The 24,795-nt window shown below is 39.4% G+C and overlaps 1 protein-coding gene across 4 annotated transcripts in view; it reads right to left on the bottom strand.

Moving 5' to 3' along the window:
• Positions 1 to 21,444, bottom strand: part of frya (furry homolog a (Drosophila)) — a 46,774-nt gene extending 25,330 nt beyond the window's left edge. Inside the window, exons 1-10 of one of the 4 annotated variants that reach the window (XM_087851105.1) lie at positions 21,426 to 21,444; positions 7,079 to 7,278; positions 3,557 to 3,610; positions 2,565 to 2,704; positions 2,361 to 2,451; positions 2,134 to 2,213; positions 1,963 to 2,043; positions 913 to 1,081; positions 533 to 625; positions 137 to 235 (exon numbers count right to left, since the gene is read on the bottom strand). In XM_087851105.1, the coding sequence (XP_087707231.1) occupies positions 137 to 235; positions 533 to 625; positions 913 to 1,081; positions 1,963 to 2,043; positions 2,134 to 2,213; positions 2,361 to 2,451; positions 2,565 to 2,704; positions 3,557 to 3,610; positions 7,079 to 7,198 (927 nt within the window). In that variant the 5' untranslated portion in view covers positions 7,199 to 7,278; positions 21,426 to 21,444. Of the gene's footprint in view, positions 1 to 136; positions 236 to 532; positions 626 to 912; positions 1,082 to 1,962; positions 2,044 to 2,133; positions 2,214 to 2,360; positions 2,452 to 2,564; positions 2,705 to 3,556; positions 3,611 to 7,078; positions 7,279 to 9,110; positions 9,582 to 12,353; positions 12,627 to 21,425 lie in introns of those variants that run through there. The other 3 variants (XM_087851106.1, XM_006796569.3, XM_087851104.1) reach the window with 3 other exon arrangements.
• Positions 21,445 to 24,795: the final 3,351 nt, after the last annotated feature.

Here is a 24,795-nt window from a genome sequence, read left to right as displayed (position 1 = left end):
TAGACACTAAAAAACTAAAAAACACACACAGAAGTGACCTTGAAAATTCACAGGCATCCAGGGAATCTGAGAATGTAACTGAAGATGTACAAAAGAGACAGGCCCAACAATCACTGTCACTTTGTTTTGAACTAACCAGTGAGTGCTTCTTCCTGGAGGACAAGTCCAGGGTTGTGTCGTACAAGCTGTCCACAAAATTCCTCAGGCATGGTACGTTCACCTCGTTCTTCACAGCCTAAGACAAGATTACACATCACAGGATGGCACAAAAAGACAAAATCTTCTCCCCCTGAGTGATCTTCTATATATAGTGTAAAACATTTCCAATGCAGAGCCTAAAACTAATGCTATTTTGTGTGTTTAAAGTTACTGCTAATTTGCAACTATCACCTTTATTTGGGTTTTTACATACTGTAAATAGTACTTTCATAAGATACGCAGTGTTCACTATACACTATAGATACACTGCTACAATGAAATACACATAACAACTGGGTATTGCACACAAGAATCAGATGAGGAAGAAACTCACTGCTGCCACGGGAACCAGAATCTCAACGAAGAGGCCAGCTAAAGCATGCTTAATGTCCTTGTCTTTGACTTCCAGGAAATACTGGGCACACTCCTGTGAAAGAGAAAAAAAAATTGTTGTGCAACTTACAGACTTAGAATCTGCATTACATTCAGTAGTGTAAGCTGCATGAAAAAGGCAATATGAAGCACAGTTAAAGTAAAACATCAAATCTTAACAGTTCTCAGGATTTACTTCATAGTTTCTACCCAACAGAAACATTAGTATAGAAGAGTTTAATACAGCAGAGGATGAGTACAGAAAGAAGTACAATATTCATATATATTCAGTTTATAATGTATTGAGGCAGAAATATTATTCAGTTACTAAAGCTATTATACCTGCATAAACTGAAAAGAGGCTTCAAAATCCTCAACGGGATACATCTTAATTCGGAAGAACTTGACCCCCATGATGAGGCTAATGGTACTCTGGACCACATATGGATTGTGCTCTTTTTGCCGCAGCTCCTTTAGCTCAGTCATAAACTTCTTCTTCACAGCAGGAAACCTGAGAATAAAAATAGCTAAATGAGGCTCTATATTAAGACATGCTTGCACAGCTCAGGCAGACAAATCCCAAGTCAGCACTTCCATAAAGAAGCAGAGTTGTGAAAGAATACAGTGATAATATTCAGCGTGCACACCTCCCAAAATATCAGCCCCTCATCTCACCCTCTATATGCAGACTGTGAGTCTGTGCCCCCAGATGAACTCCTCATCTACCATCTGATCCTTTGCCCAAATTGAACCAGAGATGAGATTCTTCAGCTGGTCTAAATTTAGATGATAATTCATCATGGGAGCTCATATGAGCATTTCTTAACCTCTTCCCTGTTGGCTAGAGCTGCACTTGAAAGAAAGTGAATACAGCTGGGAGAAGAAATGCTGTATTATTTCGACAGTCAAAATCAGCAACCCTTTAAAAAAAAAGACTGCATCAACCTTTCTGAAGACGATTCATTTTAGTTTACAGCCAAATTCATTACCTCTTCCTTTGCCTGATCTTTAGAAAAGTAAATATCTCACTAATATGCCATATAAGTGTCCTTTAGAAAAGGTTATGTGGCATGCCCATCGGCAATATCTCTATTTTAAGGGCTTATTCCTTTCTTCGGTGATCTCAAAACTTCAAAATAAACAGAGACATTCATTTCCAGTCCTAGTTTGGGGTGAAGGGGATCGCTCCAGAAGTATGTCATCCCTACAGTACGTTCCAGTCTCTTAAACCAGGGAATGTTTTGCAGGAAGGCCTTAGGAACAGTAACACGCCAATGTGATGTGGCATGACAGCAACAGAGCAGAGAGTAGTAATTTATCATACAGTGAAAAAAAGTTAAAACACAGCCAATAGTACTGAATTATTATCACTGTTCTGTTTTTGTGCCTTACTTGGACTGGGCTAATACTCCTATGACTTCAGCATAGAGGTCTGCTACAGTGTGCATGTTGCCAGTGTTCGGACCATGATACCTGCAGGAAAACAATGCATTATACCAAAGCCAGAAAATTTTAGAGAGACTGAATGAAAAGTAAACTTTGTAAGGACAGGTGAGATCTTACCCCTCTTTGTATCTAAAGTGCTTAAAGGCTAAGTTAATGACTTCATTCACCAAACTGTCAAGGGTCGGGTAGAGCGGCATCTGATTAAGAATCAATAGAAAACATGATCATCTCAAGATGTCTGCCAAATTAAGTTTATTTTGTCAGCAGTAATAAATCAGGGAGCCTGATGAAATTATAGGATAAGATAAGTAGATTTTGTGTAGTACAGAGTTTAGTCACTTTACCTGTTTCAAAACTTCTATAAGTACAAGAGAGAAGATGAAATCAATGGCCAAATCCCGCCTTTCAAGTAGATAATCTCTCTGTTGCTCGTCACTGTTAGAGAGAAAACATGTTTGCTATAATCATAAAGCACACCTGAGCCTCACCCTTCTTTTGTCTACAAGTGACTCATGCTTGCGTGCAGAAATCAATGTAATTGTTCTCACTTTTTGGACTTGGTGTTGGCTCTTGGGCGGTACTCGTGCAACTCCTCTTCTAATCCATTTTGTCGTTTGTACCAGTCAAACAAAGTGCGGAGGATGGAAGGGAGACTGTATTCAGCCAAAGAGCTCATGGAGCTTATCAACTAGGAGAGCAATGACATACATAGTGCAAATGAGCATTTGGGTTTAGCGGTCCACATACCAAAGTGAAAGATAGCCATCAGTATTTCCTTTGTTTATTTGAGCAGCAATTTCAACATCAATTCCAATAGCAAACAAGCATTAATTTGCATTTCATCATGTCTCAAGCATTTTTTAAACATTTTAACAATAAATGGGCAACATGGAGCAGCTTTTAAGTAAAGTAAAAGCAACACTAAGAAAAGGCACCGAGGTTGAAGAGTGAACTGGTTCTTATTGGGGATACAGTACACAGAAATACAGAGCGCCCATGGGGCTGCCTCCCTCAGTCTTGGGGGAGGGTGAGCGAAAGGAAGGAACAGGCCGGGCACACAGGAAGGGAGGAGAGTCTGGTGGGATTGGGGAACACAGTGAGCCCTTCATTCAGCACACGGCTGGAGAAGAATCCTGGCTCTGTGTGGCAGCTGAATGGCCTCGCGCAGCAGCACAGACACACCTCTGTGGCTGTGAAAGGGCCTTCTCTGAAAAGCCACAGACCTGCTCGATACACCTAATGCTGAGGCAGTGCCAGCTGTCAAGGTAAACACTCCTGCCCCTGACTGGATCTGAAAGACCTTTTGGGATGTGAGCTGGGCTTTCAACCATCAACTTTTTCAAGCTGAAGTGCATCATACTAGAGCAGTATCTATGACGTGCTTATTTTCCAATTGGGAGAGGAAACACAGTTACCTCTGTGTTGGTGTTGGATTTTGTATAGAATAAAAATATAATCTAAAATGGTTATATTACAGGTAAAACAAATGGTTTATCTAGTGAGCATTTGGTCCTAGGTCCCTGTATTTCTATGCACTTACTTGGTCAAACTGAGGATCTTCTCCCCGCTGTAGTGACTTTGTTAATGGCTTTTCCTAAAAAGGCAGAAAAAAATTGTCATTTTAAAACCTTATTTTTACAATAATACAGACAAAAAAAGTTCTTTGTAGTGTGATTTAAAGAGTATAACTCTAAATCTGATGACTAAGGAGTATGAACCGGGACTGATCACAGCCCAGCTAATGAGAGGGCCATCAATCAGTCTGTTGCCTGGCAGGAGCAGGCAGGGTCACTTACAATATTAGAGATGGGACATTTATGACAGTTCTTATTATTACAGTCTTCCATCATCTAAGATAAAAGCCTTCAAAAGGGTTTAATTCTCAGTGCACCCATCTCCTGGCAAAGCGACAGGCCCGTCGATGGCTTCTTGAATCTCTAGCCATCAGTTCATAACCAGCCAACCTTTTTATTAAAAGGCTTTAAAAAACATAAGCTGGTAACACAGATGGTTTAACTCTCTGAAACTCACACAAATATCTACTTAAAACATTTGGGAAAACGGTAACAAAATAGCATTGTACAATTTTTGGAAAGATAAGACAACATTTTAGGTGAAGCTCGTCACACAACGCAAGCCTGATTTAAGGGCAAATTGACATAAAACAAACAGTAGCATCATTCTACATCTATTCTTTATTCTTGTGCAATTAAAAACGACTTCTTTCTCTTCCTTTTTGCAACCCTGCTTTTCCAAAAACTCCCTATTGCCATGTCATCAGCCAGGCAGCACATCACAGCACTTCAGTTGCTGATTAATCCAAAAAAAGCTAACTGTGTGATCTGTGTCACAGTGACATTGCGTGGGCCATAATGCTCTCTTTCTCTCTCTCACAGCTGGAACACCAGCTAAGCTCCAAGGTTTGATGAACCTTTTAGTTTTTAGACAAATGCTTGAATCTGAGACGCCCATCTGTGCTGGAATGACAGAAAAGTCAATGCTTCTAGCTCGGCATGGCTTTTAAAGATTTTACTGCCATTTGGTCCAGCCTGATTCCTCATAGGTTTACAGCATTTGTTTTCATTGATAAATGTATTTTGTAACCTGTGTCTTTTTGTGCTTTACCCTAACAAATGCTGACTACAGATCAATGACCATGATGGATTCTGATAAATTAACTCACAACAACAGTGGGGAAACTACAAGAAGAGACTAAAACATTACTCAGCCAGGTCTCCACTGAGAGGAAAAACCAAGAGAGACACATCCTCCCTGCAGTCCTCTGGAGGGTAACAGAATGAAACGAGGGGCTACACTCTTTCCCTACGGTAATTAACACTTCACTGCAAGCCGAAGCTGGTGACTAACAGCTTTCTATAAATCACAGCACCTAAAACTGGAGACAGAATGTCCACAGCAGCTTCACTGATTCAAGGCAACAAGTAAACTCACAATTTATCAGACCTGCTAAAAATCACATGGATGTGTAGCTATGTGTTTCAAAGAATTAAATAACAGTATGTAAAGCAAAATGTATGATGATGATCATCAAATCGCGGTAACACTTATAAGATACTGATACACCAGTCTGACTTTCTGTCCACAGAATTATTTTTGTGTGCTGTTTTTGGCCTGAAAGGATCAGCTCCATCCTCCACTGCACTAAAAGTCTCCTGGAGATTTTATTGCCAGCTTGTGCATTCATCTAGTTTTCCAGAAATATTTAATTGCAACATAAAGACAAAGTCAGAACAGCTAGAAATGAGTTTATGGTGTGTTTCTATTGATTAAATATTAATTTTATGGTTAAAATGAATGATAAATGAATACATATTGGAAGAGAAACATAATTAGTATACAGACGGCATGTACTTTCCTGTGAAAATATGAAAATATTAACTCTAGATAAAAGCCTCGGAAGAGGACTCGCTTTACTTCAGTGAAAGTACATTTTTTGCTGTATCTGCAGTGACTAACTACTGATCAGCGGGGGGTGTACATACAAACCCACATGGAAAAGATATATATAAATCTTATAAAGTTTGTATCTGTCTTGTGTGAAACTTGTATGAAAAGCATACAAGAGTAAAAACAGATATAAGATCCCTTGAAAAATTATATAATGAAACTTGTATGTTTTGGATACTTACTAAAACAATATATGAAAGTAATGAGAAAGTGGCCACTTTCAGGAGTTAAGTCATATAAGTTTTTACTATTTCTTTTCCATATGGGAAGTGAGCTTCTTTTGATTGGAAGGTAATGGCACAGGTCACGTGGTGGAGGGCAGTCTTTTTCCAAGGAAATCTTGGAATTTGACTTGGAATCACTGTAATCAGACAGGTTGACAGAGGTTTGTCAATAATTGCTATCTAATTTTGCATGTTGTTGTAGATCTAAGTCAGTCTGAAGATGACTGTGACTTGTCTTTGCAATCGGGGACTCAGCTGGTTGCCAGATGACTGCATTCTGGTTACATTCTTACATAAAAAGCAGGGTGCCAAGCACCTAGACAGTTAAATCTGTCCTGGCTGTATTTGTGGGGAAATAGTTGAATTTCTGCTTCAGTTCTACGAGGCTCTGTCTGGACTCTGAATGTAAGTACTTCATGTGAATTTCTTTGTATACAGATGGCAGCAGATTTGCACTTTTAATCGATTTATCACAGTTAATCACCATATGACCACAAACTGACGGCATGAAATTTCCAATTTGACACAACTGAGTTGTAAACTGATAGCAAAACTCCATCTTATTGGCACTTCATTGACACACAAAGATGCTTTGAGAATTGCAGTTTGCTGATAACTGTTGCACATCTGGTCGCTGTCTTCTAAGAAACCATTTCAAAGGCAGCGAGGTTGCAAATTCATTGCACATAATGACATTAATATTGGTCATGCCACAACCACTGTTTTCCTAATGTGACTATAAGATAATAGTGCAAAAATTCCATCATATTTTTGAGACACAAAAGTGACTTCATGTTATCTGTCTGACTGACAGAACAAAGTCAAACAAAAGCTATAAATCTTTCGATAAGGGACAATCATCTCAAGCATTACTCATTTAGCAAAATTCTTACTTAATTATTATATATTTTAAATAGTTAAATAGATAATATATTTCTCCAAATATCATTTGATTTGAAATTTCTTCAGTTCATTAGAAGCTTCTGTGCTTCTGAGTACCTGGACTGTGTGTTTTTAAATTATTACTAAAACTTTATTTTCTTAGAAGTAAAGCATCCTTCACCACTTGTAATTCATTACAGTCAACAAAAAATGACACAGGCCTGTCTTTCCAGCATCTTTCTGTTATAGAGATTTATAATCTGGGGTCAGAACACCCACCAGGGCTCAGGAGATGATTAACAGGATAGTAAACAAGAAAAGAAATCTAAGGGTTAATTTTTTACTCTAAACTTTTTACTTTCTGTTTATTTTTTAACTAATATAACACTCTTTAATGCTACATTTTTAGTTTCACTGGGCTATAAGATAAACAGAATGTCAACTAATCACTACAGGACACAAAGAGCAGTAACCCTCTTCCCACTCACCAGCGGTTCAGCCATGATTATTCGGATCTTGCGCTCAGACATGGTGGTGAAGTTGGCAAACAGGCTCTTGAGGACGTACTCGCCTGGCTTGCTTTCTGGGTCAATGGTGATGGGCATCATGGCAGGAGGACCCTTCTCTCCCTGAGGACAGCAGACTGGAAGGATGGGAGGTTTACTGTATCCGTTCCCCACGGGCGAGGCTGCGGAGGAGAAACAAAAATCACAAGATGGGAAACAGTTTCATTAAGTAAAACATTGCCAAATCGAGCACAATGAGTGGGACAGGATCAGCCACTAGAGAAAAAGAGTTCACCGAACAGGGTATTGCTGAGAAGTTTCCAAACATGGACAAAAAGTTCCCAACATGTTGAGCATTCCTCAGTAAGACTGTCCAAAGGGCACCGTCTTGCCCTGAGTCTGCTGTTTCTTTCCTCCTGCTACAGTGAGCAGAGCACATATGGAAATAAAACACCATGGCCTGCAGCTGGTGTTTTGGTTTTGTACCAAAGTCGTCACTGTCCTTTGAGGGAAACAAAAACCTTGTGCGTGTGATCATCCTTCACTCAGTGTTATGATATGGCTCACCTTTAATAACGAATGGCTTGCCTCGGGCCACTTAAACCCATGAAAAAACTCACAAGTTAATAATTTAACCTCTGTGTTGAACTCTTGTGCCTCCAGACACAAACCTGCTACATACAGTAAAGACATGCATACAAACATCTTATTAGAAGCGTGACATTTTCCTTCAGCAATAACTCTGCAATTTCTAACCAGGCCTCAGCCTCACAAACTGCCTGGGTTTGGTGTATAATAGTCAAAGGACAGAACACGGCTAGTGCCTTACAGTGAGAACCATATTTTCGTAAACATGTGCATGCGCATGTAATAAATACGTTTGGACAAAAATCAGCAACAGTAAAGGTCAACCCAAACTGTTCATCTGTCAAAATCACAAATCACATTTTTCCTTTTTAGTTTTATTTTCACTCACTTTGTGCTGCATATTTATCCAAAGCGACACAGTCATATGGAGAGATTTCCCTGAGAGGCCAGTGCCGCTTGACAAATATATCTTTAAATGACCTCACCAAACCATAAAAACCTGTGTTACGGTCGCTGACCATTTTTGTTTCAACTGTTTTCTCCTGTTTTTGGTTAGACAGGGAGCTCAGCCATTGTATTTTGTTTTGGTTAGAGAGTACTTGGTTTAATTTTTAGCTAAAGGGGGTGTTTTGTTTGTTGTTTTGGCTTTGGAGACCCTGAAGAAAAGAGCTTCCCTGTGTTTAGTTTTACTGCAGTAGTTTTGGGCAATAAATCATGTTTAATGACATCTATTCTCCAGTAGTTCATGTTTTCTCTTTCACTTTGTGTTACCCCTCACCCCAGTCAGCACTTCGTTTTTAAGTGGGGCGTAACAACCTGAAAAATGTTTTAATTGAGAGTACTCATATATTTTTAATGTACATTTGAAGGCTTTAACCTTTTCTTTTGCTGGAGATGTAGAATTATTACGTCTACTATTTGGCTGCATGTAAGTCTTGAAATGTAATATATTAGTCTAGTAAGGTTGTGACAAGATAAAAGACAATTAACAATATAATTTAAGGATTTTATTTGTTGTATGCCACATGAGAGAGCCAAAACAGGAAGGTTTAAGACGTTCATACAAAGTTTGATAGGTTCATCAGTGACTAAAAATTGTGCTGTTACTGCTTTACTAAAAGCTATTACCTCTTTACAACTAACTTTAAATAAATTGCCAAAAACTGAATCGCAGCTTAGATTTTACACATCTGCACAAGCTGCATGCAAAATAATGAGAGGAGATGAGCAAACACATAATGAGCATTTTTGAGGCACCACAAATTATGCAACACTGACAAATTGCATAAGAGAAGTTTTCTCCTCCAGGTCTTTTCAGGACATAGAGCATTCGGCTATCTCTCAAGGAATGCCCAGCATGTGTAACAACCTTTTATGGCTTTCAGAACATGCTTCCCTCATTTGTGGCGATCCACGCAGCACCTACCCAGACCCTTGATGAAGCTAATGACGCTGGCCTTGCTCCAGCACACAGCTGTCCCGTCCATAGTGGGAAAGGAGGATATGTTATCCAGGGTTGTCCTGATTTAAGACAAACGCTCGCTAGTAAAATCCACCAACTTCCATGTCTTGTGTGTCAGCTGGCTCTGTCCTTCTGGTTATAGTTTCCATGGTGCACAGAGCCAACAGCGGGTGTGTTTTAAAAAGTGGGAGTAGTGTTTGGTACGGGAGACCACACAATCTCTAGATCTCTCTCTCTCTCTTTCTCTCTGACAGCAGCTTCTGCTATGGCTTCCTCCAGCCTTGTGACCACCCGGTGCCTTCCAACAGTGAAGGTCAGGCGGGAATTTTTAGCTGAGGCACAGGACAGCGATGAGGTCCAGCATGCTATGGTGGCATAGACTGGTGACTATATTTATCCAGGAGTAAACACTATACTGACAGAGCACTCCCCCCACCCCCTATCGGTGATGCAAAACCACGAGGTACAGACAACCAGAGTGTAAACACCATTCTTGACCACAGTGACTGCTTCACTGCACTTCCCTTAAAGTCTGACAAACTTCTTAAAGAAGAACTAAAGTCATTAAGGCAAAGATTTTAGGCAACGTTCCAGCAACAGACACTCTGTGATTTAACACCCCAGATTTATAAAGCAATATCTACATTTTCCCTTGACAAAATATTAAACCAGAGACGAGCTGTAAATAAAGGAACCAGTGTGCATATCAAGCCTGTGTCTGTTGCTCTGGCACTGTACGAAGTCTGAGACATGACATGTGACCCTGCAAACAAGGAGCTCAGGCACAGCATGCATTACATCATCGCCATGCTGGAAACACCCTGGGCATGGTGGTACTCCCTGGAGGACAATGCAAACAGGCTGACAAGTGTCTCTCTTGCACACACACACACACGCACACACGCTCACAAATCATGCAGTCCACAGAGACATCCCTACTGAGTAAACAATGTCTTTAAGCGGCAGTTTGTGAACAGAGTGGCTGGATATTTAGATACCACTGACCTCTTAAACTGGACCAACAATTCCAGTATCAATATAGACCTCTGGGAAACTTTGTTCAACTTCTCTAAAGCTGACATTGCATTTTAAGAGATAGCAGTAAGAAAAGGAAGCTTCCAAATGTACACACTATACTATTCTTCCAGGCTGGGAAAAAAGGGACAACATCCTTAGTTACTCGACTAAAAGGAAGTGTTTATAATACTGTGACAAATTGCTGCATAGAGTAGGCCATAAAGTGTCAGATCACAGGACCTTGAGTAACTACTAGCCTGCCAAATGTGCCACACCAATTATATTTCTGTATTAAATTCAAATTAGGACAGAACATTTCATTTACAACCCAAATTGTTAAAATATTCCACAGACACCTCCACAAAATGTGACATTTCTCCAATAATTAATTAAAACCTCTCTGGACTTGAAGAAACAGAAAGACAACATTATTATGCTAATATTTTCACTAGTTCACAGCTTTAGTCTTTCAAAAAGTGAGAGTGAGAGAGTGATTACGAACCTCTGTGAAAAGCAGCTTAAAATGATGGTTGCAAATTATTGACCATCGGCCCTGTTTGAGCCAGCTGACATCATGCAGGAAACTACCGCCTGCTGTGAGAGAGCATTTCAGGCCAATTATATAAGCCCTGGTCAAAAAGCCCACATCTGTCTGTTTAAAGTGCACATAGTACAATTTTAGCTTAGCTTAAAATACTACTTTCAGCTTCTCAAAAATGGAGCTCTTATTGTACTGTATACTGCTACACAAAGCTAAACATTAAAGAAGAATGAATAAAGAACTTAATTCAAAATGTGAGAAGAAACTGAATAGTAGCTTTTAAAAATGTCAGAAAATAAATTGTAACTAAACATGTTTGGACCCGCCGCTCTACCCAGATCCCCACAGCTCATCTCCTGCTCTGATTGGCTGATGGAGGACTGGCCTTCAGTCACATTGAACAACAAACCTGATACAGCTGCTGCACAATGGCAGTTCTGTCCTGCTGTTTGTTACTGTTTTATTAGTGCTGGAAACACTAACTTATCAAACCGGGTATCCAAAAATGTTTGTGATTATTAACCCTGTGCTCACACACAGACACACACACATGCTACACCAATTTGAAAGCTATTATTTTCTATATTAAACTAAAACAGATAAATAAATAAATATATATATAAATACATATAGTTCCTCAAGTCACATATTAGCAGGCACTGTGTCTCACATCTCATGCAGGAAAAAAGAACTTTTATTAGCAACACTATATCTGTTGCCATCTTGTGATACATTACATAACAGCTTGTGAGAATGGAAGCAGAGAGATGAGATTAGGGAAGAGCACAAATTTAATGAAAATGTTAAATGCTGATACAGTACAATGACTGCCTGTGCCTTTATCACTTTAGCAAAGTGACCCAGTGTGGGGATTATGCAACATCATCAGGAGATGGCTCAATGTTTAGTGTGTGGAAAGGGGCAGCTTGTTCGATGGTTTCTCTTTGCATTCAGATTAAGCTGCTAATGCAGTCTGCTTGAGACATGCAACTAGCTTGTAAACATTTAGCACTTTAGGTATTAATCAGTTTAGTGTGGCGATATACAGATATAGCACACATGAATAAACTGCTAAGAAGCTAGGTTTAATGCCTGCGTTCGGCTTTTTCATTAGTTTTGCATCCATTCTGTAGGCCACCTCTCACACCTCACATAAAACAGAATAGCACCATGATCTGAAGCATGAAGGCATTTCATCTCACTCTGATGGTTTCACTGGAAGGCAGTGAAGCTGTGAGCTTTGGACAGAAGATGCAACCAAGCTGAACCTCCAGTAATCCTATTACTGTGTCCTTGCACTTAATAAGAGCTCTGTTTATAAGTGAAATATGGCCACAATTTAAATATAATCAGATGCAGAATCACCATCCGCAAAACTTGTAACATAAGCTATTGTATAATGACTTAGCTTGTCATCCTTGAGGAACTTATGTATCTGGCTGTTGCTAAGAGACAACTAAAAAGCTGTTTTAACTGTGGTGTGCTGTTACTACAAGTACATTAAATTTGCAGCTTCTGGCATACAGAACTATCACATTTCGCTGATCTTAATTTGCGCCAAGAGGCAGCATAGGGCTATAAAGTCAGGTTACTAACAGTCATTCAGCTCTGCCAGGTGAGCACTACAATAACAACAAACTGGTACTCACTTCCACTCCATGACTTCAGCAAAGACTTGATGCTGATTTCAAAGAAGCCCGAGTCCTGCTGGCTTGTCATGGCTGTAGCTTCCTACCCCCTTTTCTACTTGTGGTTTCCCTCCAGTAGCAGCAACAGCAGCAGTTAGGTTGGGACCAGCAGGTATTGCCTGCTGTCACCTCTCTGTGACGCACACAATGCTGTGCTGACAGGACCCTGAGAAAACACACTAGCACTGCTATACCCCTCCTCTTGTGTCCTGTCCTTGGCTATCAGCCCTCTCTCTCCCTCCCTCTACTCTTTCTCTCTCCCTCTCTAAAGCTGTGGCAGGCAGTGGGCGGCAGTGCAAGCTCCCTTTAAATAACTGCGTGGAGGCTGAGAGTGCAGGAAGCAATCCTCTTAGGGGAGAGCAGTTAATAATAACTACTGTTTGTCTGCGTGCAAGGCCTGATAATGATGAGAGAACGGGGCATGTGCGTCTTTCAGGATGACTGAGAGAATCTGTCAGGTCACGACCACTGACAGAGGAGATGAGAAATCAGGAAGTATGACACATTACATCTGGGTGAGCGAAAAGAAAATAACTCTAACTGTAAGTGATCAGCCAGCCAATAAAATCAACTGAATGTAGAAAATAAATATGGGAAGAGGGGCCGATTCTCCAAAAAAAAAGAATTGTCAGTCGCATAGTGTAAAACCTCTCTTTTGCACATAATGCAAAAATGAATACATTGGAATGAGTCCAATGTTCACACAGTCCAGTGTTGCATCTCACAGATTCTTTCAGCACTATTGCAACTATATTTAAAATCATGCAATGGACTAATGTTTACTGTTAACAGCATTACTGAAAATATATGAAATAAATTTTAATTTATATATAATTTTTATATATATATCAGAGTTGAAAGCAGAGGAGCAAATTAATTTCCCCCCCAATATCAAGACGATTAATATACAACAAGAAGAAGAGCATTATAAAAAAAAAGTTGCAATTTTTTTATTTATTTTTGAATAGATGTCTACAAATCATTTTACCAAAGTAAAACTATAATACAATGCTCCTTTTTTCATCCAATATTTACATTATTCTGGCATGTGGAAAGCACAATCAAGTTGCCAATAGTTGCCTGACCATATGGACTATAAAGACATCCTCCAATCCCCCTCTCACTCCCTCTCAGTGCTCTCAGGATAATCCTATCAGAATTCTGCCTATCCATCAAGCGGCAGCCACTTGCACTTGATTACGTAATACACTCTGTGATGGAGAAGCCACCACTGGCCGTGGCAGTGTTTGGTAAACACACATTTCAGAGGCTCAGGTGTCCTGGGTATACCCAACCAGTTGGGTATACCCAGGACACCTGGCAGGACATTCCTGCTTGGTGTACTCAAGCGTTCCACACATTGTGTTACTCTATAATCAATCCCTCCCACAGCAGTTTTTCAAGTGTCATGACATAAATAAACAAGTGAGTGAAAAGATGCTGTTGACTTAGGCGATCATTTATGAGGGTTGTTAAATCTCCTTACACACCTGTTGATATAGTTACAAAAGAGTCATAGAGCAATAATCTATGGTATCTATATTACAAGGGGAAGGTTTTTCTGACTTCTTTTATTTACAGTTGGTCTTTTTTAAGATAGTAATGTCAAAACATTAAATATCAAATGTTTAAACTAAACTGAAGTTTACAAGCTTTTAGATAAGTTAATCTAAATAATTTGTTAATAGGTAAATACTCACATGTTGCTTGTATCATTGCCCTCTCAGCAAACATCTCCTCAATTCAATTCAACAAGTAACTATTTAAGCCAAGCACTATTTTTAACAGGAGAATTCATTATGTTCTCTAATCAGACTTGACTATACATGGTCAATTCCTGCCAATTCCGATTTTTTAAAAAGCATCATTTCTTAAGAAGAGTTTTTAAAACATACTTAGCTGGTCAGCTTGACTGGAATCTTTGAAATGTTAAGACTTATTCAATTCCATCATTTTTTTTAGCAAGGCTAAACACTGAGAAGTCAAAGTAAAGGAAGAATGATGGAGAAAGAAAGAAAAGAAAGAAAGAAAATGCAGGAAATACCAACCACTTTCAGGCCTGTGTTACACATTTTGGGGTTACCTTAAAACCTTTTAGGGTCCTGGATACAGTAGTTTAAAAAAATTATATATCAATACAAAAAACACTGTTTATTCAATGAAGTGCATTTGTGTCAGCAAGTAGTTGATGCAGATTTATCAGCTGCAAGTTAATGATGTGGATCACCTCTTTCACCAGTTTCCACAAGTGCTCTATTGAATTGAGATTTGGTTACTGTGGAGGACAGTGAACTCGTTGTTATCAAGAAATTAGTTGGACATGATTTGAGCTTTATGATGTGGCACATTATCCTGCTGGAAGATGGGCACACTGTGGACATAAAGGAATGGCCACGATCAACAACAGCACTCAGGTAGACTGTGGTGTCTAAGCAGTGATCAGTGTGCTGAGAAAACTACTGTTACTGTTGTTTTCCTATCAGTTTGAAGCGGTCTGGTCATTCTTCTCCAACTTCTGACATCAACAAGATAATCTCACCCAGACAACTGCCGCACCCTGGATATTTTCACTTTTTTGAATCATTCTCCGAAACCCTAGAGTTGGCTGTGCTGGAAAATCCCAGTAGTTCATCTGTTTCTGAAACACTCTGAAAACATATCACAGTCACAGTTCTTCCCTGTCCTGATGCCAAACATGTAGATATAAAGCAGTGGCAGTTTGCTGGCACACTGGCTAGGATCAGCGAGACTTCTCAAGAAGGAAACCTGCCTGAGAATAATCTTGTAAATGCCAGTTATAGTCTTATCATTTTCAGTTCAGTGGCAACTTCTCCACAAATCATGTTCGCTAACAAAACACCCAAACAGAGGATGAATAAATAAGAAAAACATTGCTGGTTATAAAAAAAACCCCACTGTAAGCATCTTTCCTTCTTTAGGCTTTAAGTGGGCACAGCCTTTAACACGTTAAGCACTTATTATAGGCATTATCAAGCTCTGATGAAGGTGAGGAATGTGAAATATGTCTGTCTAGTTCAGCCATTTTTGTGGTTATCAACTTCAAACCCTTTACTGCCTCCCACACTCGCTCGGTGCACCCGGTGCCCCTAGCTTCTTCATCTTCTTTTGTCTCTCTCAAACATTCTTTAATGTCCTGTTTATTTGAAGTCATCTCTGTTTCTCTGTTGATTAATTTACTTAAGAAATAAGATCCATAAAAACTGAAAAGATCAGCTAATTCAGCATCCTACATAATATAAAAAATTATGTGACGTACACGCTCTAAGTCCATTACAAACAAGTCACTGGATTCCTGTGTAACTATGAGGAATACAACGAGGAGGTGAGGAATTTCACAAAGTGGGGGCATGAGTGGCTGAAACACTGGTATTGGTTGCTCACCAGATATTTCCAAAATCACATTTTACACAGATTACTGAGGAAATCACCACAACTTTACTGTGTCAAAGCAGCACCTACTTTCAAGAATAGTGGGCCTCTTCCTATGACGCATCTTTTTAAACTTCCCCCTGAAGTCCTTGGGTGGGAATGGATCCAAAGGTAAGCTGGCAATGTGCCCCAGAGCAATCTCATCCAGTCCCTCAGAGCAATCTGTCTCACTTTTGGCCATTTCTCTCACGACACTCTCTCCTAAAGACATGTTGGATGGCAGGAAGCCCAACACTACTTCTTTCATTCTTCTAAAAGAGTCATTTGAAGGAATGCCAGGTTTTCCACTCTTTTTGTAGAACAATTTTTAATTTCTTCTCCTCCCTCGTTACAAACGTAGTTCTTCGTCCTTGCTGGACACTAATTTTCTGCCGCGCAGAGATGCTTCAAGTGCTGTCGGCTTCAGTCCACTAATGTGTTTTAACTACAGCACTTGTCAGGGCAGTTCAGCAACTTACAGTAACATTCATGAATTGGGCAGGTGTTGAATTACTTAGACAGCTCCTCCTTCATTCAGCAAAAAAGGCAGGAGGCAGAGAAGAGAGGGGCAAAGTTATAACTAAAGAGGGCGGGAGGGGATAGAGAGGCTGCTCTGACAGCCACAGCATCCCTGCCTACTGTATGCCCATGAGGCAGCGCTGAATAAATATCCTGTATTTGTCTAAACAGGCATCTCTTGCCCCTGGAAGCAATAATTAGATAGAAACTAATTTCTTAAATGATTGTGAATCCCTACGAGAATGCTGAAAAGTGTGCGTTAAATGTTGTGTGACAACTTCTTTGTTTGTTCTGTGTTTGACAAACAAATAGATCTTCCAGTTGCTTCACAGAACAGGTTCCATTAGTTCAGTACATGATCGGTGACTCTGCGTTAGGCCTCATGTTGTCTCTCTAATGTATTGTTCCTTCATGGATAGCACTGAGAAAAATAGGTGAAACTCTGACACCATAGACAATTAGTAAACACATAAATCCAGGGAAACATCCTTATTAGTTTCTCTATTCTTATACTCTAGTTAGTCTTTTTCAAGGACTGAAGTGAACACTAACTGGACACACCTATCACATGAACCAGTTTTTCCTAGTCTGACCTACATCCGTAACACAAACACCCTGTGTATGTACGTGACATAAAGGCGTTTTCTGTTTTAGGAAGAAACACCAGAACAACTAGCCTATACTTTATGTACCTCTTGTATGAATTTCCAGTGAACAAAGAAATGTGTTCACAATTAAAAAGTTAACCATCACACTCAGACAAACTATCTTCATGGTCTGCTGACATGTAGAGTTGGACTCTGTCAAAGAGAATCACTGAACAACAGGGAGCCCCTGACAACATGCCTTTCTCCAAAGTAATGAGTCCAGCAGTAATGTCACCTGTCAAAGAAAATATTATCCTAAAGAAAACACCATGAAATACTTTTTCAGCAGCAAGTACATTCATCGGGATTCCCAGAATTTGAGTCTGATTTTCATGCACGTTTGAGCCTGACCTACTTAAAAACACAGTCATGTTGTCAGAGTAAATAATAAGCAGAGCGAAGTCCTGTTTTCCTGTCTTCCTGTTTTGGACTCATACCACCAAAAGCAAGAACAAAAAAACCTACCCACCTAAATATCTTTGCACCAAAACACTAAAAGTAAAAGACCCCTTTAGTCTGATTTCTAATGAGCATGTGCGGTTTTTGTGGAGTTGTGCAAATATTTCAAGTTAGGGTTTGATTAATATTTTCAGGTCAAGTATTTCAAGCATTCTCAATAAAGATATTTACAGCAATACACAAACGTTCCAAGCTTCTGAGACAAAAGCTGCCGTATTGTACTGTGACGCTACTGAAAATGAATGTAGGAGGGAAATATGTTATAGTGATAGAGCACCCTCTAGTGTCAAAAGCATACTGACAAGTAATACCACCTTTCTCCAGTCAGTCATTGTTTGAAAATGTGACTTTTAGCAACACATGCTGCATTTCTTTATCTACATATGACAAAAATAGATCTCCTTGCTGAGTCCCTGTATGACCTTAGTTCAAGTAACATCTACAATTATGACTTGATTATGACACTTTGATAATGCAATAGGAGCGGGAAGTACACGCAAGTGTAACTTTGTTTTCACATTAAACAATAATTGTTTATTTAGTTTACTGACCAATAAAACTGCAGACTCTCAATCCAGAGAACTGCCCTGCAATATTCAGACACGTTTATGTGTCCATGAGCCAATACGACAGCAAAAGTAGATCTGTAGAGTTTAGGTGTTTAAAATTTAGATGCTACATTAATTATTTAAACTGTGAGATGGACATTGACTAGATATTTATGTTTAATGCTTTAACTTTACTAAACCAGTGTATTACTTGTTTATACTTTATTATTATAATGGGCATTATTATAGTGACCAATGCAGTGTTGCATCAAAAAGACTCCAGAAACATGACACTAACATTGAGGAATATGAGAATCTTCCAGAACATCAAGCTCTGATCGACTTTCACATAATTTTAATTTTCATGCATCAACCATAACTGAGCTAATGTCTAGTCTGAGCATGTAATCCAAAATAAAAATGTTCAAATATACTGAGCTTGCCTGTTACCCAAAGTCAGCTGGAACAGGCTCAACCCCTTCCCAAGTTACTCTGTGGTAAAAAGAAAAAAGAAAAAAAAAGAGAGAGACAGAGATAAGAAAACAGACGACTGGATGGATGTACTGAATTTGTTCCATGTACACCAAAGTTGAGGAGGAGTAGCCAAACTGGGAAAATAGGCCGGTGTCGGCATGGCCGCTGAAACCCACACCCTCTGGTGGAGCTACAAGGCTGTTTCCATGGTGAGACACATTTAGATTTGAACAGGCACAGCAGAACACGATGAATAATTGATAGATATCAAGACCTAATGTTAGCACAAACCTGCTGAAGGTTAATTCCAGATATGCTCGTGAACTCTTGAATAGGACACATGCAACAAGTAGCAAGAAACAATGTGGGAATGAAAGCTGGATACAAATGGCTGCGATGTTACATATGATAAGTTATTAGTGTTTATGAAAATGCAACAAAGAGCATTTCTCTTTAAGTGTTTACTGTCTGCATCAACTACTTACTGTCATTTCACAGGGCTGTATAAAAATTTACAAACTTCCTGAATGTTAAATGGAGAGACTTTGCATAATGACAATTTAGAGCCACATAGTATCGAGGCTGTCAGATTTTTGCAGCTGCTAAAGCCTTTTATTACTTTGACATGCCAGCCGTTTCCACATTTTACACAAACAGCTAAGGTTAAAAACAAAAAGCCAGCATCCACAGAAAGTAATTATTCAGTGGGCCACCTATTCTTTACACTGCTTTGGATCTGGGATGGGTCAGCACACAAAAGGACTATTCAAGGGCTACAAACAAGTCGACAAACAGCACCTGTTCCCTGCTCTGCATGCCTATTATCGGCCTGACGAGGGAGGGTTTCATACTGAACACATGCAGCCACTGTGTCCCCTGAAAAAGGAAAGCAGATCCAGTTACAGTGAGGTGATTATGTTCTTATACATTGTGCATCAACAGTGCAGGTTAGCCTCTCGTATTGATAGCTTCTAATGGATGCTGGAGACAATACCAGCACAGCGCACGCTGCAGACTGACTTAAAAGCATGTGTTCATTATTGATTCAGTCTTTTGTGCCATGTGGATTGCCTCGGGGTTTATCTAAGTAACTCATAAGCATTGTACACATCAAAAAAGGGGAAAATATGTTAAGATTCATTGTTAAGGCCTTCATTATATTCATTGCCCTACAGGCAAACACAGACTCTCTCATGAGGAAGGGTTGGAAATCTAAGTATTCTTCTTCTCTGCTGAAGATGAGGTTTAAATAACAATTCTGATTCTGGCAAATCGGTATGACTACTGTATGTTACAACATTCTCATTTTATAATGCTATTGATATCAACAGTGTATTACTTAACCTCTTAAGCCCCAAGCCTACCTGATCTCCTGCTTTTTGCCCCCGTATCAGGGGGCGTTGGAGCTTAAGAGGTTAAAGGCTGCAGGATTCAAGCTTCCCTAAAATAACAATAATGCCACTTGACAATAAGTTCAAGTCAATCATATTTATTCATCTCTTTTTGTTCAAACAAGTTTGTTTTGTTTATTTCACAGAAAAAAACCCTAAAGAGCTAAAATAACAAACAACTAATTTAGATGCAGTTTGAGTCTCTCCACAAAAATAAAAACTCACAGTTGCATTCCTGTGATGAAAGATCAGATATTCAAAAAAAGATGGAGTTTTTCAATGTTGTTACACAATGTTTGCAAGCTATGGCTCGCCTTAATTTCATTGTATTGTTTTGTAACCCTATTGCGATTTTATTTTAATGGGAAGGAAGACATAGGCCTATTAACAGTGCACTTGGTGATCTGAATTATGTAACTGACAAAAGCTTATATGGTACATTATATTACTACTCTGTTAGATGTCTAAACTTAGCTTTTAGGAGTTTCTTCCTCGAGGTTTAATGTGTAGTTTCAATGCACTGATGAGCTGTTAATAAACAGATGGCCACTTACTTATGCTGGAAACTGCACACATCAAAAGTCAATTATTAGAACAAAGTGTCAGAAATGAGAAAAAAATCATCTGTGGTCACGAGTGTTAACTCTGTCCTGGCATTGAATAGGCTAGAGATCTGTAACCAGAGTGACTTATTTTATTTCTTTCTTTTGTTTTTTGTTGTTTGTTGTTGTTGTTGTTGTTGTTTTTTAACTTTTTGAACACAAATGTGTAGAAAAAACAAGCTCCACAAAAAAGTCTCACAGCCTGCCGGTTTCTTCTGGACACTGACTGTGTTGGCAACTCAGCCACCTTGGCATCCCCAAGGCAACACTTCTGTTTTTTGGGTTTTTTTTGGGGGGGAAATCTGCTAAGCTTGAGCAACATGTAGCAAGTCTATATACAAATATAGAATTTCACGTTTTTCCCCCTTAAGTACTCAAGTGCTCAGTACTTTGACCTTGTAGAAAAGAAGACTGCTGGAAATCTGAAAACTCACTTGGATTATAGGTATAACATGACATGCAAAATCACAAAAAACCTTCAACGGGGAGTTTCCCCCCTTGTGACGTGATTAGATCTGGGCTAAAAGACACCCTCTGATTCACTACAGTTTTGTGTTTAAAGATTAACCTCTCTGTAACTTTCGTTTTCTTCCCGCATTGGTCATGCAAACGGTCTTTGGAACTATTTGACACGATTAACCAAAAATCCGTTTCCTGTAAACAGATGCGAAAACATGTTTGCGTGAAAAACGTATAAAGTCTACTTTCAATAAATCCATCTCAATTTTAATTAGTTTCGACTAGACAGCTACTCCAGCTATCGGCAGCTTACATCGAGAGAGTTTCAAGTCATATATTCCTATAGTCTCTGGAGAGATAAATAAGCGGGTTATACTATTTTCTAATTTAAAAAGAAAAACAAACACAAGAAAAAACAAAAAACAAAAAACAAGACTGGAGTAAAATATGAACTCCTGAAACTTCAATCAGAAGACTACTAAATATTTTAAAAGCTGATAAATACCTTTGACTAACAGAAATCAGTTCTTTCGCTTACTCCATCTCCTCTCGGGAAGTTGGTCCAAGTTTTTGCCCCGAAATCCCCCCAGGAGCTCCACTTGTTAAGATGCACTTGCTCTCACTATCACCTTCTTCCTCCATCAGCTCGGACAGAGACTCCGCCCCCGGCAGCCACCATGCTCATGTCCTCCTGAATAATGAAAAACACTCCTCAGTCTGCAAGATGAACCTGACTCTGGGCCAGTGTGTGCGTTTTTATATAGCCCAGCACAAAATAGTACAGGTTATTACAATGCACTGAGTTGAAACATTACACATTTCATTATGGAGTTCAACTATGGACTGTCTTTCAAATGGACACAGGGAGTGTCTTGATGCATAATAAAGGGATTATAAGGAAAAGCACAATGACATTATCTCAACTAGATCTACCATGAAAGCTATAAAAAAGGAGACAACATTGTACACACTGTGGAATAGCTATAACACTGCACATATTACAACAGTAGACCTAATGTGTGAATAAACAGTGTGCACTCAAATTGTCACCAGCAGACATCAGTGACCTCTTGTTTCATAGACTTGTCTACAAATTCAACTCCACACAGTCCCCCCCACCCCGCCTAAACAAACGAGTTTTATGGAATCAATAGAAGCAACGTGAGACTTGTGGCATTAGTTTCATAAGAATCCAGCAGGTGGCGTCAAAGAACACGGAGTAACAAACATTTGGAAAAGACACAAAAAGTCAAGTGTACAAGGGGATTAGTTTCAGACGTAGCCAAAGATATGTGCACATATCAGAGTTTGACAGGACTTGATGTTTTCTTTTGGTTTATAAACAGTACAGATTAACCTACATTTAAAAAAAATAATAATTTATTTTTTTAATACTATCCTACTTATAGATTCGAAAGGAATTAAAATCAACACGGATGGATAGAGTTCAGTGGCTGGCCGTCAACCTCTCAGACGTCACTGTTTTAGCACTCAGGGTGAGCATGTTCCTGATTCGGCTTGATAGCCTGCCCAAGAGCTCTGTGCAAAGGAGAATAACAAAATTGCTTTGTCAACTGTATGCACACACCAGGGCTTGTCATGATGACAGCAGGACTTTATAGTGCGAGTGAGCTTTAAAGGAGCAGGTGTGCTACAAGACCGGACAGAAGAAATCATTTAAAAAAATACAAAAATAAAAAGAAGTTGTGATTTCAAATAAACAAACGCATCCACGATTGCAGAGACAGCAGTGTTGTTGTGATTAAACCAGCTTGACTTTGACCCGTATGGATGCAGCACAGATGCAGTGCAATCAAATTTATGATTATGCTTTGGAAGACGTTTCCTGTGTGTTCTCTCTTTTTTCTTATGAAGTGAGCTAGGTTTTCGAGGGTGCAACATCTTGGCTGAGGTGATAATTCTGTTAAGCTACAAAACAACGAAATAACACATCAGTGCCACAGCACAAAAGAAAGACAAAATTCAAAGCAGTTGCATAACTCAGCAGCACAGCTCCGACCTGATCCAAGTGCTCCTTTTCTGGTTTCTTCGAGGAATAGAGAAATGCGGGATAAAGGAGGATGTGGATGACTGTCACACTGCAGCGCTTTGATGCACATGCAGGTAGTTTGGAGCTCAGATGAAAGTGTGCCAACCAATTAGAAAGACATTCCACAAACCAGTTGTGAAAGCCGTGACCCACACAGACATGCATATAATCATATTAGCGGCATCTTTAAAGTAAGTCATGCTTCACTTTGCACTTGAGGGTTGTCGGTTCAGTATCCTCTTGACATTTTTTCAGGCATATTCTGTGGTTGCTGATATGGCTGCAGCAACTCTACACTGGGAGATTTCTTGCTATAATATGAACGCTTTCTGTTTGGAACTTGCCTCACAGCTGAAAGCCTTTGGCAGAATGACCCTTGATTCATGTCTTGGCTCTTTTAATGGAGAATACAGGTCTGCTTTTGAAGCCTTTGAGTTACAGCACAACTGGTTTGTCCCCTACAGAGAGGTGCTGCAGAGGGAGAAGGCACTGAAGCACCAGGTCAGGAGTGTAGATCAAAACTCTAGTGCTGTGCAGGAATGCTTTGAGTGTGTGGTTTGGGCTGTGCCGCACAATTCTACAAACAGTATTGATGGTGCCACCGACGAACTGCCTCAGCGTCAGTGAGCTCTGCTAAGTGTTTGAACAAGGACACAAAACTTCATTTTCTTGCTGCAGACCTGCCACGACTGTATATTGTTAGACGAGCGACGCTGTCAGTTCGTCTCCATTTTAAGAATTCAACCAGCAGCAGCACAAAGCCTAGTCTCATAATTTGAATTACCAGAGTGAGGAACAAAAGGTTTAATTAATGCTGTTCAGCTAATTGGAGTTGACTGCGGTATTTGTAACTCCTACCAAAGAGATGCTTGGCATTATTAGTGGTTTCTTTGAGAGAAGCTTGAAAACAGCAGGTGATGTTGTTGCTGGAGAGAAGAGAAATATGCATAGAGGTGAAAGTGGATATGTATAAAAAGAATGATCAAGAAGCCTACTTGGAAAGGCTTGAGATTTATGTATGGATTTAATTTGACAAACAGCTGGGCGATGCAACTAATAGCTTTCAGGCAGATGGAAAACATAGGAGAGCCTATGCAATTTGCATACAGGATCGGGAGAGCTTTAAAGATGCCACCTTATGTTTTTACACCATCATCTTCAGGGTTAAATACTAAATGAAGTCTTTCAATCAGTGTCTTTTGAACCCCATCCAAAGTCTCACTTGGCAAGCTGACAGCTCCTAAAGGCGGCAACTGTTGACAGCCAGGACTCATGTATCATCAGTAAACTGAACCTTCCACTCACGTTTAGAAAGCAAGGCTCTGATTGTGAAATGCCAAAGAAGACCAAAGGGAAAGAAGAGCAAAAGATCAAATCATTATAAAGCTGTTTGATCCAGAATGCTAAAGCAGGTGTATGTTTCCATTAGTACCTTGTTTCGTTCTGTTTTAAAGCCACTCTGTCACCTTCATTGCTGATTATCAAAGCTACTATACTAAAAGACATATTTAGTGCAAATGCACAGAAAGTATTTCAACATAAGTAAGCGTTATCAGTGCAAAAAATAATATGGAGATAATACATTCTGTAAATGAAAATCCAAGGTGCAACTTAACCCAAGACCTTAAGTAGCATTTCACCCACTTATTAATCAAAGAAAAAAAAAGATCTCCCTCAGCAAAGGGCCCTGGAATTTACACAGGAAGAACCAAAGCGGAAAAAGGGATGATATTCAATTAAAACACAATATATTCTGCTGTTCAAATAAAGAGTTACAAATGCCTTAAGTTTAAATCAGGATCTGGCAGGTTCAGCCACAGCAATG

The sequence above is a fragment of the Neolamprologus brichardi genome, chromosome 14, assembly GCF_056152115.1.
Source record: "Neolamprologus brichardi isolate AB-2024 chromosome 14, ASM5615211v1, whole genome shotgun sequence".
Classification (NCBI taxonomy): domain Eukaryota; kingdom Metazoa; phylum Chordata; class Actinopteri; order Cichliformes; family Cichlidae; genus Neolamprologus; species Neolamprologus brichardi.
This window is presented reverse-complemented; position numbering and strand designations above follow the sequence as displayed.